This window comes from Lagopus muta, chromosome 15, assembly GCF_023343835.1.
Source record: "Lagopus muta isolate bLagMut1 chromosome 15, bLagMut1 primary, whole genome shotgun sequence".
Taxonomy (NCBI): domain Eukaryota; kingdom Metazoa; phylum Chordata; class Aves; order Galliformes; family Phasianidae; genus Lagopus; species Lagopus muta.
Window position 1 is genome coordinate 11154216 of NC_064447.1, and position 16646 is coordinate 11170861.

At 57.6% G+C, this 16646-nt stretch overlaps 1 protein-coding gene across 1 annotated transcript in view; it reads left to right on the top strand.

Annotated features, from left to right (window-relative positions):
* The first annotated feature begins 7686 nt into the window (after window positions 1-7686).
* TNRC18 (trinucleotide repeat containing 18) overlaps window positions 7687-16646 on the top strand; it is a 44502-nt gene continuing 35542 nt past the window's right edge. Inside the window, 3 exon segments of the mRNA XM_048962144.1 lie at window positions 7687-7737; window positions 7740-7902; window positions 16496-16621. Of these exon segments, the coding sequence (XP_048818101.1) occupies window positions 7699-7737; window positions 7740-7902; window positions 16496-16621 (328 nt within the window). The 5' untranslated portion in view covers window positions 7687-7698.

Sequence of the window (16646 nt, forward strand, 5' to 3'; positions counted from 1 at the left end):
TGGCCGTGGGCTGGCTGCCCCCCCAGCTCAGGCTGCCCAGTGCCCAGTGTGGCCTGGGGCACCTGCAGGAAGGTGATCCCACGTCCTGGTGATGCTGGAGCCACATGGGCTGGGTTTGCTCCCTGCCAGCTGACGCTCGAAGAACAGAGCAGCGTTACACCTCGGTCCCTCTGCTCTCATTCTTCCTCTCTTCCACCTTTTCCCCTTCTTCATTTATTATATTTTTTATTTTTCCCAGGCCCCATTTTTCCCCCCATCGAGGGAAAAACGCTTCGCCTAATTAGCAAAACACGTCAAAGAAAAATGATTAATGTCCCAGGGAGGAGATTGAGCCGCCTTTGTGCCCGGGTTGCCTGACTTCTGCTCCTCAAGGTTTTATTAAAAGATAAGGCAGCTCGTGACGGGCAAGCAAAGCAAAGCATGCGCTCTGCCCGGTGCCGTGGGGTGGGAGGAGGGGGGGCTGCAGATCGGGGTCACTGGGGCTCGTGTTTCTGTGCCTCTGCATGTGACCGTCACCGTGGTGTCGGGCCTTGGCAGGGGGAAAGGCGTAAGCTCTGGCTGAATGCCTCCTTTATTCTTCCAAGGCAGGTAACTCAATCCTGCCGGCCGGGCTCTGAGCGGCGCTGCGATTGAGGGCGTTTGCATGGGGTGATGCTGAGGGGGAGAGCGGTTTGGGGAGGAGATGCTGGGGGTGGGTGCCTCAAATTGGGGTCAGGTCCAGCAGCAGGGTGGTGAGGGGACAGCCGGGTTCCCATCCCAGCGCTCTGCCACAAACCGCAGCACTTCTGCCCCACATCCTTTGCGACGAGCTCTCGCAAAACTCCGTGCCTGCTGTGGGGCGGTTGTTGCAGACACCCGTGGGCTGGAGCATCGCCGCACCCCAGGATGTGCCCAGCTCTCAGCACAGCTCTAGGAGATCCCAGCGCAGCATTCTTTGCCATTATCACCACGTGAAACCACGAGAAACTCCCAAACCAGCAAACTGGAGGCATCTGCGTGTCGGTGGGTGCGTGGGGAGCTGCGGCGCGGGCCGCTCTGTGCCGCTCTGTGCTCAGAGGGCTTCTCCTCTAGCACCAGCCCCGCGCTCGGCTCTGCTCCACATAAACAAGGGCTGCGTGTCGGCTGGAGGCGGCCTTCTGGGCTGTGCGCCGCTGGGTGGGACCTCAGCACAGAAATATTTTCAAGATAAACAGAGGAAAACGAGTCCTGGAGGAGGACGGAGCCGCTGGCAGCGCTCCTCGCCATTTCGGGGCAGGAACTTGGAGCTCCGCGGGCTGGGGTGGAAAGATGGCTTTTGTAAATTCCTTCTTCTCCTAAGGGAACTCGGAGGGCTGAAGATAAACACAAAGGGCAACGGGCGGCGAAACCCACTGGGGGAGAGCGGGGACGGCACGGGGCAGAAGCGCCTTGGGGAGGGCGATGAGTGCCGTGGGGCACAGCGCCCCCCCTGCAGCATCGCCGCATCCCGAATGTCGCTGATGGCGGAGCTGAGCAGCGCCCAGCACCAACCAGGACCTGCTGGCAATGCCGAGTGCTGGCAGCGGCGCCCTGGGGGACGCGGCCCCGTCTGCTGGGCTCCGGGGTGCTGGGATGCCGGCGTCTCCCCTCCCCCCCCTCCTCCTTCCCACCCTCAGCAAATTTAATTAAAAGTCATCCAGATTCCTTTGAAAGAAAATGTCATCCGTCGACACAATTACACTTTAACTAACCAAAGCTGTTACAGTTCCTATATATATTGGAATCAGGCTGTCGTTATTAGTTCTAAGTAAGTAATTTATTCCCATTATTGTGTTCAAATTACAGGATATTACCCCCCGGGGAAATAATCCTGTTATTTGAAATGTAAAAAAGAACTCTGCATGGACAACAATAGGTTCCTAAACGAACCTCAGCGGTCCCAAACGGAGCACAGCATCGCTTTGCTTGGATAGAAAAACACACAAAGTTGTGTTTAAAGGATGGTTTTCCTCCTCCAGCCCCAAGAGAGGGAAAAGGGGCTCCTCCTCTTCACCCGGAGCTGTGGGAACTTGGGGGGCAGGGGGGGGGTTGGGGGTCCAGGTGCCGTGCGGCCCAACGCTGCTACAGCTCTGCGACACGGAGCTCATGGACCGCTTTGGACTGCCGAGAGGAAAAAGGGAGAGGGGGAAAAAGAAAGAGGAGGAAGAGGGAGGAAAACGAGCTACACTTGTAACCTGATTACAGCAGCCAGCTATGTGTGCGAAATCACAATGCGGCTCTATAATTAAATCTCCCTTTCCCCCCTCCTGCCGCGCTCTTTCCTCCAGCAGGCGCGGTACAAAAGCCGTCGTTAGGACACGGCATTCCAGCTCCGACCAGAAGGGAAGGTTTTGTCTATCGCTGCTGGGATCGTCTTGAAGGAAATCGTCGTTAGGAGCCGGGTGCCGCCGGCTGGAAGGCTTTGTTGGGTGCAGGGCTCTGCTGGAGGAGCTGTGGGTGCTGTGGGGCTGTGCAGGGCGAGTGGGGGGGGGAAACGGCCCCGGGAGAGCTGTGGGGCGGCCAGGAGCCGGGGGGGGGCTGCATTGGGCATGGGGACCCTCCTGCAGCCCCTGGTGCCTGGGTCAGATGGTGTCTGCCCCAGCAGGTGTTGTTTTAGCATCACCTCGGTACCCAGCGGTGCTTTGGTGGGCGCCGTGGGGATAAGGGAGCCAGAAGAACTGCTGGGTGTGGGGAATGCTCCTGCAGTGTGCTTTTCCCAAAGGTTTCAAGGCACTTGGTTTCTGGACCCAGTGGCCCCACAGCTGGCCATGTGGAGACGCCAAGGATGGGCTCAGCTCGGGGACCCTGCGGTCACCGCCTTGCCATTAGGGACACTGGTTTGCTGGGTGCTCTGTCCCCACCTGTGTGACACCTGAGCTGGGTGGCAGCTGTAGGTTCAGCCCCAGCGGCCCATTGCCCCGCAGGCAGGTCTGTGCTTGTTGCTCTGGGATATTTTTGGGGACAGGTTTTGTTTCCCATCTCTTTCCCTCCGGTCAGCAGAGGCATTTACGAGCTGGAAGAACGCAACGTGGGGAGGCAGATGGTTTCACCGTGCTTTCAGATGGCGATGGCAAAGTTTGGGGTGCACGCGCAGCAGCGAGAGCCACGCAGGGACAATCTGCAGGGGAAGGGACAGCTCTGAGCATCAGCGCCATCGGTGCCCACATCTCTTCATTTGGGGACATCGCCCTCGGTATGGCACAAAGCCAGACCCCACGCTTGTCCCCATCCCCTGCAGCCCTGCATTTCCAGCTCCCCAGGGCTCAGTGGGTTGCGGTGTGCGGCAGCGAGGTGAATTTTAAGAAGGACGGAGCAAAGGTGACCAGCTCCATGTCCAACTGCTCAACTTCCCCCCCCCTGCATCTCCTCACCGAGTCGATGCTTCAGGACCTCCAAACCTGAGCTGTTCCTATCTCCCCACCATTCCTTCCCCACCGGAGAGGCTGCAGATGTTTCCCGTGCTCAGATATTTGGTGTGCACACAGGAGCCGCGCTCAGCTCGCTGCGCTGCTGCGGATTGCTGCTCACAGCTCTGCATTCCCCACTGCTTGGACACAGCCTGCGTTAGAGCCACACAGCAGGCTGTGGGTTTGGGGCATCTCCCATGCGTTTCTCTCCTAAACCATCACATCTGGCCCTCCAAAAACTGGGGGCTGCCTTCTCCTCGCCCCGCAGCCCAGTTCTGGTTAGGACCAGCGGGCACAAATCACAGCCCCGGGACTCACGTTCAGCTCAGAGCATCCCTGTGCCAGCATGTGTGTTTTTCTCATGATTTTGCACTTTAAAAAAAGAAAAAAAGCTTTTTATTGGATAAAAGGGTAACGAAAAAAAAAAGAAAAAAAAAAAGGAGAATCAAACAGCCCCGCAGCTGGGATTGATGGAGAACGCCATCCCACACTGCTGGGAATCCCACATCCCGGCTGTCCCCCACACCGGGCTGCCCAGGACCCCCCTCCGTCCGTAGGGCTGCGTCACAGATCCCATTTTGCCTTCCAGCCCCTCTCTGGTGTTTTATATGGGGGAAAGGGCCTCCAGCGCCGCGCCGGGGATGAGGAAATGGGGCAGAGCCGTGCCAGCTCCGTCCGTGCGTCCGGCTGATTTATGGCTGCATTGCTAAATCCGGGCGCTGACTGCACGCGTTAAATATAGCTGCAAACAGCCTGCAAACGTGCGGGCAGCGCGGCACGGCTCGGCACCGCTGTGCTGTGTGTGCGGGGGGGGGGGGGGGCAGCCCCAAAGGTGAGCGGCTCCCCGTGATTTGGGGGTGGGGGGCGGGGGGAAGGATGGTGGTTGTGTTCCCATCCCACCCCAAAGTCCTACCTGTGTGTGCTGGGGGGGTCAGGGCTGTGATGCGTCCTGCCTGCTCCGCTCTGCTTCCATTGGGGGGGGTAAAAGGGGGAGAAAAAAGGGGAAAAAAAGGGAAAATAGGGGGAAAAAATGGGGAGAGGATAATGGGGGGGGGGGGGGAAGGGGAAATGAAGGGAAAAAATGAAGGGGGGGAAAAGGGGAAGAGGGGAAATGGAAGGGGGGGAAAAAATAGGAAAATAGAAGGGGAATAAAAAAGAGGAGAAAAAGGGAAAAAATAAGGGAAAAGGGGAATAAAATGAGGGGGGAGAAAAAAAAAAAAGGAAAAATGGGGGAAAAAATCGAGAATAATGGAGTATGAACGGGGAAAATGGGGAATAAAGTGCTAAAAAATAAAATACGGATTTTTTTTTTTTCCTTTTAAAAGTAAATTAAGCGGCGTAAAACGAAAGGGGGGAGGGGGGCGGTCCGTCCGGGCGGCGGCGACAGAACGAAATGAAACGGGGGGGGCGAACGGGGGGCGCTGGGCGCTGCTGGCGGCGCGGGCGCGGGGCGGCACAAAATGGCGGCGGAGGAGGAGGAGGGGACGGGGGGGGGCGGGTTTTATTTTCCTCGGATTTTTAATTATTATTTTTATTATCCGCCATTTTTAACGAGCGCAGCCACCCCCCCTTCCCCTCCCCCCCCCCCCCCTCCAACCCTCCCCTTCTTTTTAATAAAGGCGACGCGCTCGCGTGTTCCTAATGACAAAAGGAATCCCGCGCACAACGCAGCACTCCGTCCTCCCGGCGCTTCTGCCCTCAGCGCGCCGCTTTCGGGCTGAAAAAACTCCGCTTCGGTGACCGGCGCCCCCCGCTTCGCCCCTCATTTCTATGTTTGAAAGCGGGGGGGGCACGGAGGGTTCGCCCCCCACAGCCGCTCCCCCTCAAAGGGCGCTTTGTGCGCGGCGGGGCCGTGGGAGAGGGCCGGCCGCCCGTTCCCTCCTCAGCGCCCGGGGGGGTGGGGGGACGTTCTTCTCTCCCCCTGCGCGGGGGCGGGCCGCGGGGGGCCTGGAAACGGCGGACAGCGGCGGTGGACTGAGAGCAGAAGGCGGCGGTGGGGGGGCCTGGAAACGGCCGCCTGTTTACCCACGGCTGAGCGGGCGTGCCGGACGGCCAATGGGACGGCGGAAAGCAGCTCGGATCCCGCCCCCTCGGGGGGGGGCGCGGCTCGCGGAGAACAATGCGTGTTTCACGGCCCCGGCGCCGCGCTTTCCCCCCCCCTTTCCCTCCCTCTCCCCGTTCTCCCTTTATTTTCCTCCCCCTCCCCCTCCCCCCTCCGCCGCCGCTTTTTTTTTTCCCTCCCCTAAGCGCCGCCGATTGCCGCGCGCGCGCGGGGCCGCTCTCCGTCTGCGCCGCCGCGGTTGCGGATCGCGCCCGATGCCGCTCGGCGGGGCCGTCCCGGCGCTCCATGGCGCGGCCGCCGCGCCGCCGCCCCCCCGCCCCTGAGCCCCGGCCGCCCGCACCCCCCGCCGGGCCCCGGCCCGCCGCGCCGCCGCCATGGGCCGCGAGCAGGCGGCCTGAGCGCCAGGTAGGATCCGCGGCGGCTCCGCGCCCCGCTCGCTTTCCTCCCCGGTTCCCGTTTTCTCCCCCCGGTTGTTATTTGCGGGACGTTTCCCGCCGCCGTTCCTCTCCTCCCGCTCTGTCCCGGCTCCCGTTCGTAGCGCTGTGTTTTCCGCCTCCCGCGGGTTCCGTTCCGCCGCTCTTTTTCAGCGCTCGTTTTTGCTCCCCTGCCCTTTTTGCTCTCTCCCTTCTTCTTTTCCTCATCTTTCTTATTTTCCCCGTTTCAGTTTTTTTTTTTCCCCCCGTTTTATTTCCTTTTTTCCCCCTTTTCTTCGCATTTCTCCCCCGTACTTTCAGTCTTTTTTTACATCCGCTTCTTTTATTCCTTTTTCTCCTTTCATTTCCATTTTCTTTCCCTTTCTCTCATTTTCCCACATTCTTTTCCTTATTTTTCGCCTCCTCTCTCATTCACCTTCCATTTTTCTGCTTTTCTTCTCCCCGTCTTCTTTCCGTTGCTCTAAATCGACTTTTTTCCTCTTTCCCATTTTCCTCCCATTTCTTCCCATCTTGTCCCCCTTTTTTTCTTTTCCTTCTTTTTTTTCCCCTTTTTTCTTTCCTTCGTTTTTTTACCCTCTTTTCTACTTTCTTTTTCCTTTCATTTTGTTCCGTTTCTTCCTTTTTCCCCCCCTTTCTCCTTTTTTTCCCCTTTCCTGTTTTCCCCCTTTTTTCTCCTTCCCCCCTTTTTTTCCTCTTTTTCTCTTCTTTTCGTACACTTCCCCCTTATTCTTCCCCCGTTTCTCCCCTTTTTCCCTCTCCCTTTTTTTCTTCTCCCGTTTCTCCCCTTTTTTTTTCTTCCCCCGTTTCTCCCTCTTTTTCTCCCCTTTCCTCCCTCTTTGCCTCGTTTTTTTTCCGTTCGCTCCCCACATTTTTTTTCGCCTTTTTTCCTTCCCGCTTTTTCTCCTTTTTTCTTAACCTTCTTTCACCTTTTTCCCCTTTTTTTTTTCTTCGCCTTTTTTCCTTCTCGTTTTTTCGTCTTTTTTTCCTCCCCCCGCCTTTTTTTTTCTTTTTTTTTTTTTTCTTCGATCTCTTTCCTTCTCCCCCCCGATTTTTTCCCCTTTTTTTCCCCTCCTTTTCCCTCTTCCAACCCTCCCCCCGCTTTTCTCTCCATTTCCCCCCGCTTTGTTTCCCTACGAACCCCCTCGGATCCCGGCGGAGCCGCCTCCGTGTGCCCGCAATGGTGCAAACAGGTCGGAGCGCTGCGGCCGCTCTGCTCCCGTCCCGGCTGCTGCGGCCCCGCAACGGAGCCGTTCGTACGGAACGATCCGAAAGAGAGAAAAAGATTTAAGGAGGATATTTCTGTATCTTCTCCTTTTTTTTCGCTCCCCGGCGGTGCCGCGCTGTTCCGCTCCGCGGGGCGGCTCCGCTGCGCGCCATTATTGCCGTTATTTTTTTCTCCCCTTTTTTTTTTTTCTCCTTTACTCTTCCATCCCTCTCCATAATTCCTGCCTTACATTCCCGTCGTCTCTTCCCCCGCCTTTAAACCCCCCTTCCTCTACTCTCCGTTCCCCGGGCGGCTCTGGCGGCCGCTCTCCCGTTCTCACCGCCGCCCGCTCTCTCTCCGCAGGCAGCACCGAGCCGGGGGCTGGCACCCTGCACCGCGCCATGGCACGCTCGGACGCCTTGTTCTTGAAAACCGTCTGATTTTTTGGGGGGGAGAAGAGGCAGAAGAAGAAAGAGAGGAAAAAAAAAGAAAAAAAAAAAAAAAAAAAAGGAGGGGGGGGGGGGCGGCGGGAGGAGAAAAATCGGCGGAGAGCACCGAGAGCGATCCGGGAGACTCCTGGAAGCCGGCGAGCGGATGATGGATGGCCGAGACTTCGGGCCCCCCCCCCCGCTCGGCGCACGGCCCCCCCCCCGCCGCTGCTTTCGGGGCTGCCCATGGACGGGCACCGCCTGGCCGCCGGCCGCCTGCCCCCCTCCGCGCCCCTGGCCGCGGGGCTGCCCGCAGCGCTGCAACCCGGCAAGTTCCTGGCGTCCGGCATCGGCCTCCACGCGCACCCCGGTAAGAGCGCCGGGCGGATCCGCGAGCTGTGCGAGCCGAGCCTTTGGCCGTGCTGTAGAGCCGACTCGTAGCGAGAGCCGTGCTTTAAAGCCCGGAGAGCCGTGCATTGCGGTGCCGGGATCCGCGCGTTGAGACCCCGAATGCGCTTGGTCCCGAGCCCCAGCATTCCGTGCTTTAGAGCCCCGAATAGAGGCTCCTCCAGCCCCAAATGCCCGTGTTGTGGAGCCCGTGTGTGCGCGCTCTCCATTCCCTGACACTTGTGTTTTAAAGCCCCAAATTCCGTGCTTTAAACCCCAGATACCCAAGTCCCAAATATTCACGGGTCGCAGCCCTGCATATCCGTGCTTTGAATCCCATTTTATCTGTATTTTAGACCCTAAAAATCGGTGCTTTAGAGCCCCGATCGCTGGGCTTTAAACCCCAGACAGATGTGCTTTAAAGCCCCAACGCCCGCAATGCTGCACTGCTGCTCCCAGTGTTTGGGAGCCACGAATAGATGAGCTTTAGACCCCAAATAGCTGAGCTACTTGAGCCTGTGTGCGTGCTCCAGAGTCCCAAATATTCATGCATTAAATCCCACACGGGCGCTGTTTAAACCCCAGATACCCGTGCTTTCAAGCCCCAAATATCTGCATTTTTAACTCCAAAAATTCATGCTTCTGAGTCCCAGGGATCCGTGCTTTATATCCCAAATGCACGCACTCTGGAGTCCCAAATCCTGATGGTTTAATCCATAAATATCTGTGCTTGAAACCCCAAACGTGCATGCTTTAGAGCCCCAAATAGCCGTGCTTTGGAGCCTGAAGATCTGTGTTGAGAGCCCAGATCCGCGCGCTCCCCAGCCCCAAGCACATACGTGCCTGCAAGCCCAGATTTGTGTGCTTTGGAGTCCCAAAAATGCATGTTTTAGAGCCCCAAATATCTGTGCTTTGGAGCCCAAAGACCCACGCTGTTAATCTTACACACGAGTGCTCCAGAATGTCAAGGATTTGCGTTTTAAGCCCCACGTATTGCTGGTTTAAAGCCCAGACATCCGTGCTCCACCATCCCGAATATCGGTGCTGTAAACCCCAGGTTTGTGCTCTGCAGCCCCAACTCCGTGTGGTTCTGAGCCCCAAATCCATGCCCTGTGCGTTGTTTCGGGCTCTGCTCTGTGCACGGCATTTCCCGAAGGCTTTGCTTGGGGAGGAGGGGGATAAAAAAAAAACAACCCAACAAACAGGGAATGCAAAAAAATGAAAACGATGGGGGAAAATCGCAGCCGGCCGTTTGTGCACAGCGAGTTATGGCACGGGTTTGGGAAATCTCAGCCGGGTGGAAAATCCCTGCCTGGCTGTGGGGCCGTCCCTTAGAGAGCAGGGAATGCAGGGCGGATTCGGGGGAAGCGGAGAGGGAAGAGGAAACGGCTGCCCTTATTACCTCCTATTATTATTTTTATGTTCTCGTATTTTCGTCCTCCATCTGCGGGCACCCGACCCACCGATCCATTTAAAGAAAAAAAAATCCTCTTTCCCCTCCTTTTTATTTTTTTTTATATTTTTTTTTGCCTTTTTTCCCCAGCACTCTGCTTTCTGTGCTGTTGCCCCGTGGGCTGTTGGCTCCATCTCCTACTTTCCCCCTTCTGAGCCGCCGCTCTGCGGTGCACTGGGACTTTGCCCTATGGATTTGCTTTGCTTTTTTTTTGTTCTTTTTTTTTTTTTTTTTTCCCCTTTTCCTCCCTCTTTTTTCCTGTCCCCCTTCCCTTTTCTTTCTCCCCACCTTTTTTCCTTTTTTCCTCTCCCTTCCCCCCTGCTTTTTCCCCGTTTCCCTCCCATTTTTGCCCCTTTCTCCCCCCTCCCCACCATGGGGTGGTTGCTGTGAGCTGCTGAGCAGAGCAGCACGTTTCCCCACCGCAGCCCTCTGCTTTTCTCCCGTAGCCCAGACCGATCAGCTCGGCGCCCTGAGCGCAGTGCTGGGCGGCGGTGCCCAGATCTGCAGTGGAATTACCCAACCAAGGGCTGCACTCCAACACCCCTGCCTGCTTCCTCTCTTTTGCCTTTCATTTTAACTCCTTTTTAATCTGTTTTTATCGGTATTTTAGCTGCCTTCTCGCACCGTGTTTCCCCCCCACCTCCTATACAGCAGAAGGCAATCTGCGGTGTTCCATATGCATGCTGTGCACGTTGGGTCAGTTTGCCGTTGGGCAGATTGTTTCTGTAGCATTTATTTTTGTTATTCCCCCCCCCCAGTCCCTATTTCTGCCCTTCCCCTCCATCCCTCCGCTTGCACAGCTGCAGTTTTGTCACCGAAGGAAAGCGCCGAGCCCCCATCCCGCTCCCATTGTGCCGCAGGGATTTATCTTTATTTCAGCACAGCGCAGCATCCCGGACCCATCGGTTCGGTGTTGGTGTCTGTGTGTGTTTCTCCTTATTCTTTGCCGCTGTTGTTGTGCCGTTTGGGTTGTTGTTTTTGGAACAGAGCCTTGCGCAAGGGACGAAGGGCGGCGGGCAGCAGCCAGAGCCTTTAAATAGAGCAGCTCCGGCCCCAGCTGTGACCCCCCTCCCCCCCCCCCCCCCCCCCCCATCCGTGGCTGTTGGAGCCGTCCCAGCTCCCTCCTAAAATAAATACCTGCAGAAATGTTTTGTTTAGGCAATCCCCAGCCTGGGGCTCGGGGCTGAGGGGGACATTGCTGGGGGTATTTTCCCATGGATGGGCTGAGGGCAGGGCGATGGCAGCAGTGGGATTTGGGCTGCGGATGGAGGAGGATGCGGTGTATGGAGCAGGGGGAGGGGGTCGGTCCCCGGTCCTCGTAGGGGGTGGTGTCACCTCCGTCCCTTCCCCACCCCACCTCCGTGCTGTTCTTGGCAGCTGCTGTGTCCGGGGGAGGTGGAGGCTGGTGGGGATGGGGTTGTGGATGGTTGGCTGCAGTCAGGAGGGTGGTGATAACAATAAAAACCCACGTTCCCCGTGGACTCAGGGTGCTCTTTCTTGGGTTTGTGGCTGCGCTGTGTTGGTGTTTGTGTGCTTCCCTGGCTGCGCAGGCAGTGAAACACGGAGCTGTATTGGGGTCTGTACAGTGAAACACAGAGATTTATCGGTGCATTCCTGCTTCTCTGGTCGGACTCTGCCATGAGTATTTCCAGCGTAGAGGGGATACCCTCCCCTCCCCCCGACCTCATCCTGCAAGGGAACATTGCTGTGCCAGCAAAGCCCTCCTGCAGCCGTCCTGAGAATGGCAGCAGAGCCCTGCTGGGGGTGTGGGTCCCTGCGGTGCTTCTGGGGAGTTCTGCTGTGGTTTATGGCCCTGAAATGGGGTGCTCGCCCCGGGGTGTGGGAGGTGCTTGGTGATGCTGCTGTGGGTCTGTGGGGTTTGGAGAGAGGCGGGAATGATCTCTTGGGGTTTGCACTGGGGGATAGGAATTTTGTTGTTGTTTTTTGTGTCTTCCTGCAACCTTGTGTTCTGTGTTGGTGAAGGGAGCCTGTCTGCCAAGGTGGGGTGGATTTCTGTCCTGTAGGAGCTGCGTGCCGCCCTCAGCTCCATCTCGAGTGGGTTGGTGTAGGGCTGCAGAGGGCACAAGGGCTCTCCTGGAGCCAGGTCCTGCAGTGTCCTCCTGTATTTTCGGGTTCTGACTCCTGAAACTGTGCATGGCTCTGCTTCTGACCCACTGCGTTTGCTGAGGTGTGCTTTGTTAACACAGCTTCCTTAGCCCAGCTCCTAGCAGCTGTTCTCTGCTGCAGAGCCATGCCTTCAGCCCTGAGCTCCTTGGCAGAGCCCCAGTGACCTGGTGCCGGGGAAGCCCTGCCCCAGGATGAGGTGTGGGAAGGTCCCGGTGCTGCTCCCGACACAGCAGCAGCTGGAGGAATGGAAATGGCCGGGAATTAATCTTGCTGCAGACGTGGTGAGCAGATCTGCATCCCCTGCTCCTGCCCCTATCCATCTTCCCCCGCCGCCGAACCTGGATGGCGGTTCGCTCCATCCATCGCTGCCCTCCCCGCTGCCGTTCCTTCCAGCACCACCCCCTGTGGTTTTGAATATACTTTTAATACATTTGGTTTAATTGCTTTTAATTACCAAAAAAAAAAAAAAAAATCCAATAAAATTAAGCGGCTGGTGTGCTCAGGAGGAAGGGTTTCGGAGGGATTCGGCTCTGGCTGGCTGCAGTGCCATGGATCGGCTGTGTGGATGGAGCAGTGCCTGTGCTGTGCTGCCCGGTGTCCTGTGTGTGCAGGGCTTGAGGGCTCGGTGCTCTGCCCTGCCCAGGCTGGATGGTGTTGAGAGACAGGAGAAAAAGGTGCTCGTGGGCTGTGTGGTTGTTTCATTGTATACACATAGATGGAAACCCACGTAGTGCTTCTGCAGCATCGGGACCAGGCTGGAAATCTGTCCAAAGGCTTTGAGTATGGATTAGCACCGTTGTTCATTGGGAATTAAATCACAGCGCCGTGGCGTTTGCCTCTGCGCTTCTCTCCTGGTGTTGGGATGGGGAGCAGGAAGGTGGCGTGGGCGATGCTCGGGGAATGTGGGCAAGGAAAAGGGGCTGAACAAGGGAGAAGGGGGAGAGCATGGGCACAGACGGCGCGTTTCAGCCCGGGTTCCTAAGGAAAAGCAGCTTAGGGGATTGCAGTCTGCCTGCAGGAGCAGCAGCGCTGTGCAGCACGGCGCTCCGTCTTGTCCACAGCAGCGTGCGGGTGGCACTCACCCAGCTTAGGGCTGGCTGCTGCCCGGCTCGCAGCGGTGTTGGGTTTCTCGGTGGGAAGGAGGGGCGGATAACGTGGCACGGTCCCATTTAACCTGCTGGTGACCTGGACTGAAGTCATTGTGGCTGAAAATAGGCTGCGCTGCCTGCGGGGCATGGCTCGTGGCTCTGGGAGCTCTCTGAAGCTGCTGGAATTGCTGCTGGCAGGTGATGTGGGGCCGGTGCTGTGCAGTGCTGCAGTAATGGCCCCCGTCGGGTGCCCGGGGCTCTCCTGGTGCTGCCTAATGAGCTTTCCTGTAACGAACATGTGGGTGTTGCTGGGTTAATTGTGCAGGAGCCCAGACTCGATGGTTTGCTTCTTGTGCACTGGTTTTGAGTAATCAAAACAAAATGAGGATAACAGGAAGGAATTGGGTGAAATTTCTTTGCTTAGCAGGGACGCAAATAATGCGTGCACATCCTCGGTGGGACCAGTGCTGGCCTTGGGTCCCCTGTACAAGACAGCTCCGTCCCCAGGGCTCGTGGGACAGTGGTGGCAGCCGGGTGGCTGGGAGGTATCCTGGGCAGGGCAGCTTTCTAGCATCCAGTTGCTTCATTCTTGAGGATTCTGAAGAGGAATCTGAGTTTGGTGCTATTTTTTAATTTCCATCCAGTGCCTCGCAGAACGTGGAGCTGGAGGGTGGATTTGGGGAGGTGCCCATCAGGGTGTTGGGTTTAATTCAGCAGGAGATAGGAGGCGTGTGGGGCAGCTGGGGTTTCAGGCAGGGGGCTGCTGTCACCGGCGGTGGTGACACAGGAGTGTTGACACCGCCTGGACTGTTTTCATGCTTTGGGATTAACATGGGGTGTGTGGGACCGGGCTGGCTGTGCGTGTCCCAGGCTGCATGGCCCTGCCTGCATGCACCCGAGCACACCAGGGCTGCCAGCCCCGGCGGGCAGAGAGCCGCAGCAGCACGTCGTGCTGCCCAGGAACTCACTGCTGCTTCCCTATAGAGCTGCTCTCGTAAAACTCACGGCCAGAAAGAACCCAGCCAGCAGCCTGGCTCACGCCTCCTGCCCTCTACGTCCTCCGGGCTGGGTGGGACGTGTGCTGGGAGCACTGGGTACTGGTGGGAGGGGGGGTCTGCCTGGTGCTGCGGTGCTGACGCTGCTGCCAGCAGTAGTAAATATTGAGCAAGAGCTGCTTCAAAATAAAACAGCCTGGACAGCGGGGTTCCTTCACGGAGTAAAGCAAAGTGAAAAGAAACAATAGATGTGGGTGCCAAGCTGGTGGCGAGCTTGTGTTTGATTTAAAGGGGTGGTTTTGCAGCTGGAGGGAAGCGGCGTGGTGGTGGGAGAGATGCGGGGGTCAGACTGAGGGAGCGAGCCCCAAGTCCTTCAGGGGACGGGCAGAGTAGAGGCTGTAAATGTGTCTTAGGAGCAGCTGGCACGATGGGGCTGGGGTTTGGGGCGTTGGGGATGGATTCAGTGGCACAGTGCGGCGATCCGGGTGCATCTGATGCAAGGCTTTGATGTCAGCGCCTGGGGGCTCGCAGCACTGCTATCTCGTGTGTGGCACGGAGTCGGACCAGCTCTGGTGCCTCGGGTGTCACCGCAGGGAGGAGGTGGCTGAGATTGATGCCGTCAGCGCTGCCGGCTCTCAGCTGTTGGCGAGCTGCAGATGTGTGTGTGAGAAACAGCCCCTGCCGTGCTGCTGTGGGATGCAGCAGGGAGGTGGGGCAGAGAGTTCCCCAAAGGGCTTCCCCCAGCAGGGTGCTGCTGCTGGCAGTGGGACTGGGGATGTGCAGCGATCGTAGGCTCAGATCTGAGGGGTCCTGGGGAGTGCATTGGGCTCAGGGCCCTTATGGCCTGCAGCTCCTTGCATCACAGCACGGTGCTGGGGGAAGGGGCGACGTGTTGGTGGTTAGCAATATTTCATCACTGGCAGAAACCCATAACGGACGGATGGGCCCATGGGGGAGAATTACTTCACCTCTTCCAGAGCCTTCCGATGGTGAGGCTGCGGCTTCTCGGGCAGAGAGGACTTTCACTCCTGATCCCCCCTGCTCAGGGCTGCTGCTTCTCTCCCAGCTGACAGTGGGGATCGGAGAGCTTTGTACTGGTGCTTTGGGGATGCAGCTTCTTGGTGCTGCTGCCGGGTGGTTGGAGTCTGAGCAGCGTGGGGCTGAACTCCCCACAGAGCTGCACCCCGCCGGTGCTCCCCCGAGTGAGGCTCTTGCGTGTGGTTGCTGCGGTCGCTGCTATCTCAGCTCCCCATCGCCCTGTGCCCGCTTGGTGGTGACTCACAGGGCTCTGCCTCTTCCCCTCCGCCGCTGTTTTCAGCAGGGTTGACACATCTGTACCGGCCAAGTTCCTCCAACAGCAGCCCTCGGTGATAGTGATCGATGGCTTCGTTGGCGGCTCCTGTGCAACGTGGGGACGTTGTACCACTGGGGAGATGGGCTGCGTGTAGAGGCATCGGATACCCAAGGGTGCTGTTCCCACCTCCCCGTGGCTTCCTCGCCCCACGCCTGCCTTGCATTCCATCAGCAGGCTGCAGGAGCGTGGCTCAGCCTGCCGAGCCCCTGGGCTCATCCCTGGGCAATAAGCATCTTGTGCCGGTTCAGCGACTGCCCCGTCCCCGGGCACACGGCTGTGGTTTCCCCTTCTCCCCTCCCTTCCCTTTGGCAGGAACCCATGGTTGGGGTGAGCTGTGCGTTGCTCACTGCGGTCGAGTTTCTCCCCTTGGCATTGCTTTCTGGCACAGAGATGCAAGGAGGAAGCGGCTTGCCCGTGGCCACCGCTGCGTGCCTGCTGCTGCAGGACGTGCCTGGGGCTGCCAGGCAGCAGGTTTTGGGTGTGTGTGAGGCTTAGAGCAGCCAGAGGGCTGTGCAGAGGAAGGGCTGCTCAGGTGTTTGTCCGGGGGTTGTGTTCGCATTGGGTTCATCTCCTGGAAGGCTTTGGCAGGGAATGGATGGGCAAATGCAGCCCAGCAGCTTTTCCTCTTGCACTTAGCAAGGGCAAATGGTGTTGCTGGTACAGATGAGGCTGTCTAAATAATGTGCAGTATTGACTGGCTCTCGCAGATGGTGCCCCACATGAAGCTTCAGGGGCTGAACTTCTCTCTCCTGGTTTTGGTGTGGTTTTGTTTGGATCCAGCTGAATCCCCGAAGCTTTCTCAGGTCATTATTGCCTGTTTGCTTTCAGTGAGATTGTAGGACTTTGGGGTGGTTTGTTGATGATGGGATCTGAAGGGAAGCTTCCAGAGGGCTCCACTGGCTCCTTCAGACTCTCCTGATGGGTTATATGCAGTTTGTAAATGTTGACACCAACTGGGGAGCTGCTTCCCCTTCTGCCCGTTCTCGGGGCGGCATGCAGTGCTGGATTTGCAGCCTTGCCGGGTGCCGTTTGGTGGCAGTGTTGCAGAAGAATTGCTTCCTGCAGCCAAGAGCTCGCTTGATTCCCAATTTTATTATGACTATTCATTTATGAAATGCTGCTGCTTATGATTTCCATGAAGATGCTGGGGGCTCTCTTGGTGTCCAGGACAAAAGCCATACCTGGGAGCACGCTGTTCTCTTACCAGCTGATGGGTGGTCTGGCAGCTTTCAGCTCAGGATTGCCGTCCCCTAGGATAAGGTGCTGTTTTGGATAGGTGTGGTGCTGTTTTGTGCCAGCTGATGGGGGTGGTGTGCTCATGCTTCTCCCAAAAGCTGGTACCCAGTGTTGGGATGGGCTGTGTGGGCACAGTGTGGGTTTGCAGCTCACCAGTGGGTGCTCTGTGGGGTACTGCTGTGCATGGGAGACCTGAGTGGTGCTCAGTGCCATGCACTGCCACGTGTCCCCACTGCTGCCATGCAGGGGACCAACAGCTTCAACAGACTGCACTCTGCTTGGGCTGAAACATGTTTCCCTCTTCTGTTTCCATCTTCCTGCAGGCTTTTCCCATCTGCCTAATGGGCTCTACCCATCCTACATTCCCCTGAGCCACCTTGAGCCCCCCAGTGCTGGCAGCCCGCTGCTGGCCCAGCTGGGTCAGCACAGCCTCTTCGAGTCGCAGAAAGGTGAGAGCATCCCCGCATGTCCTTC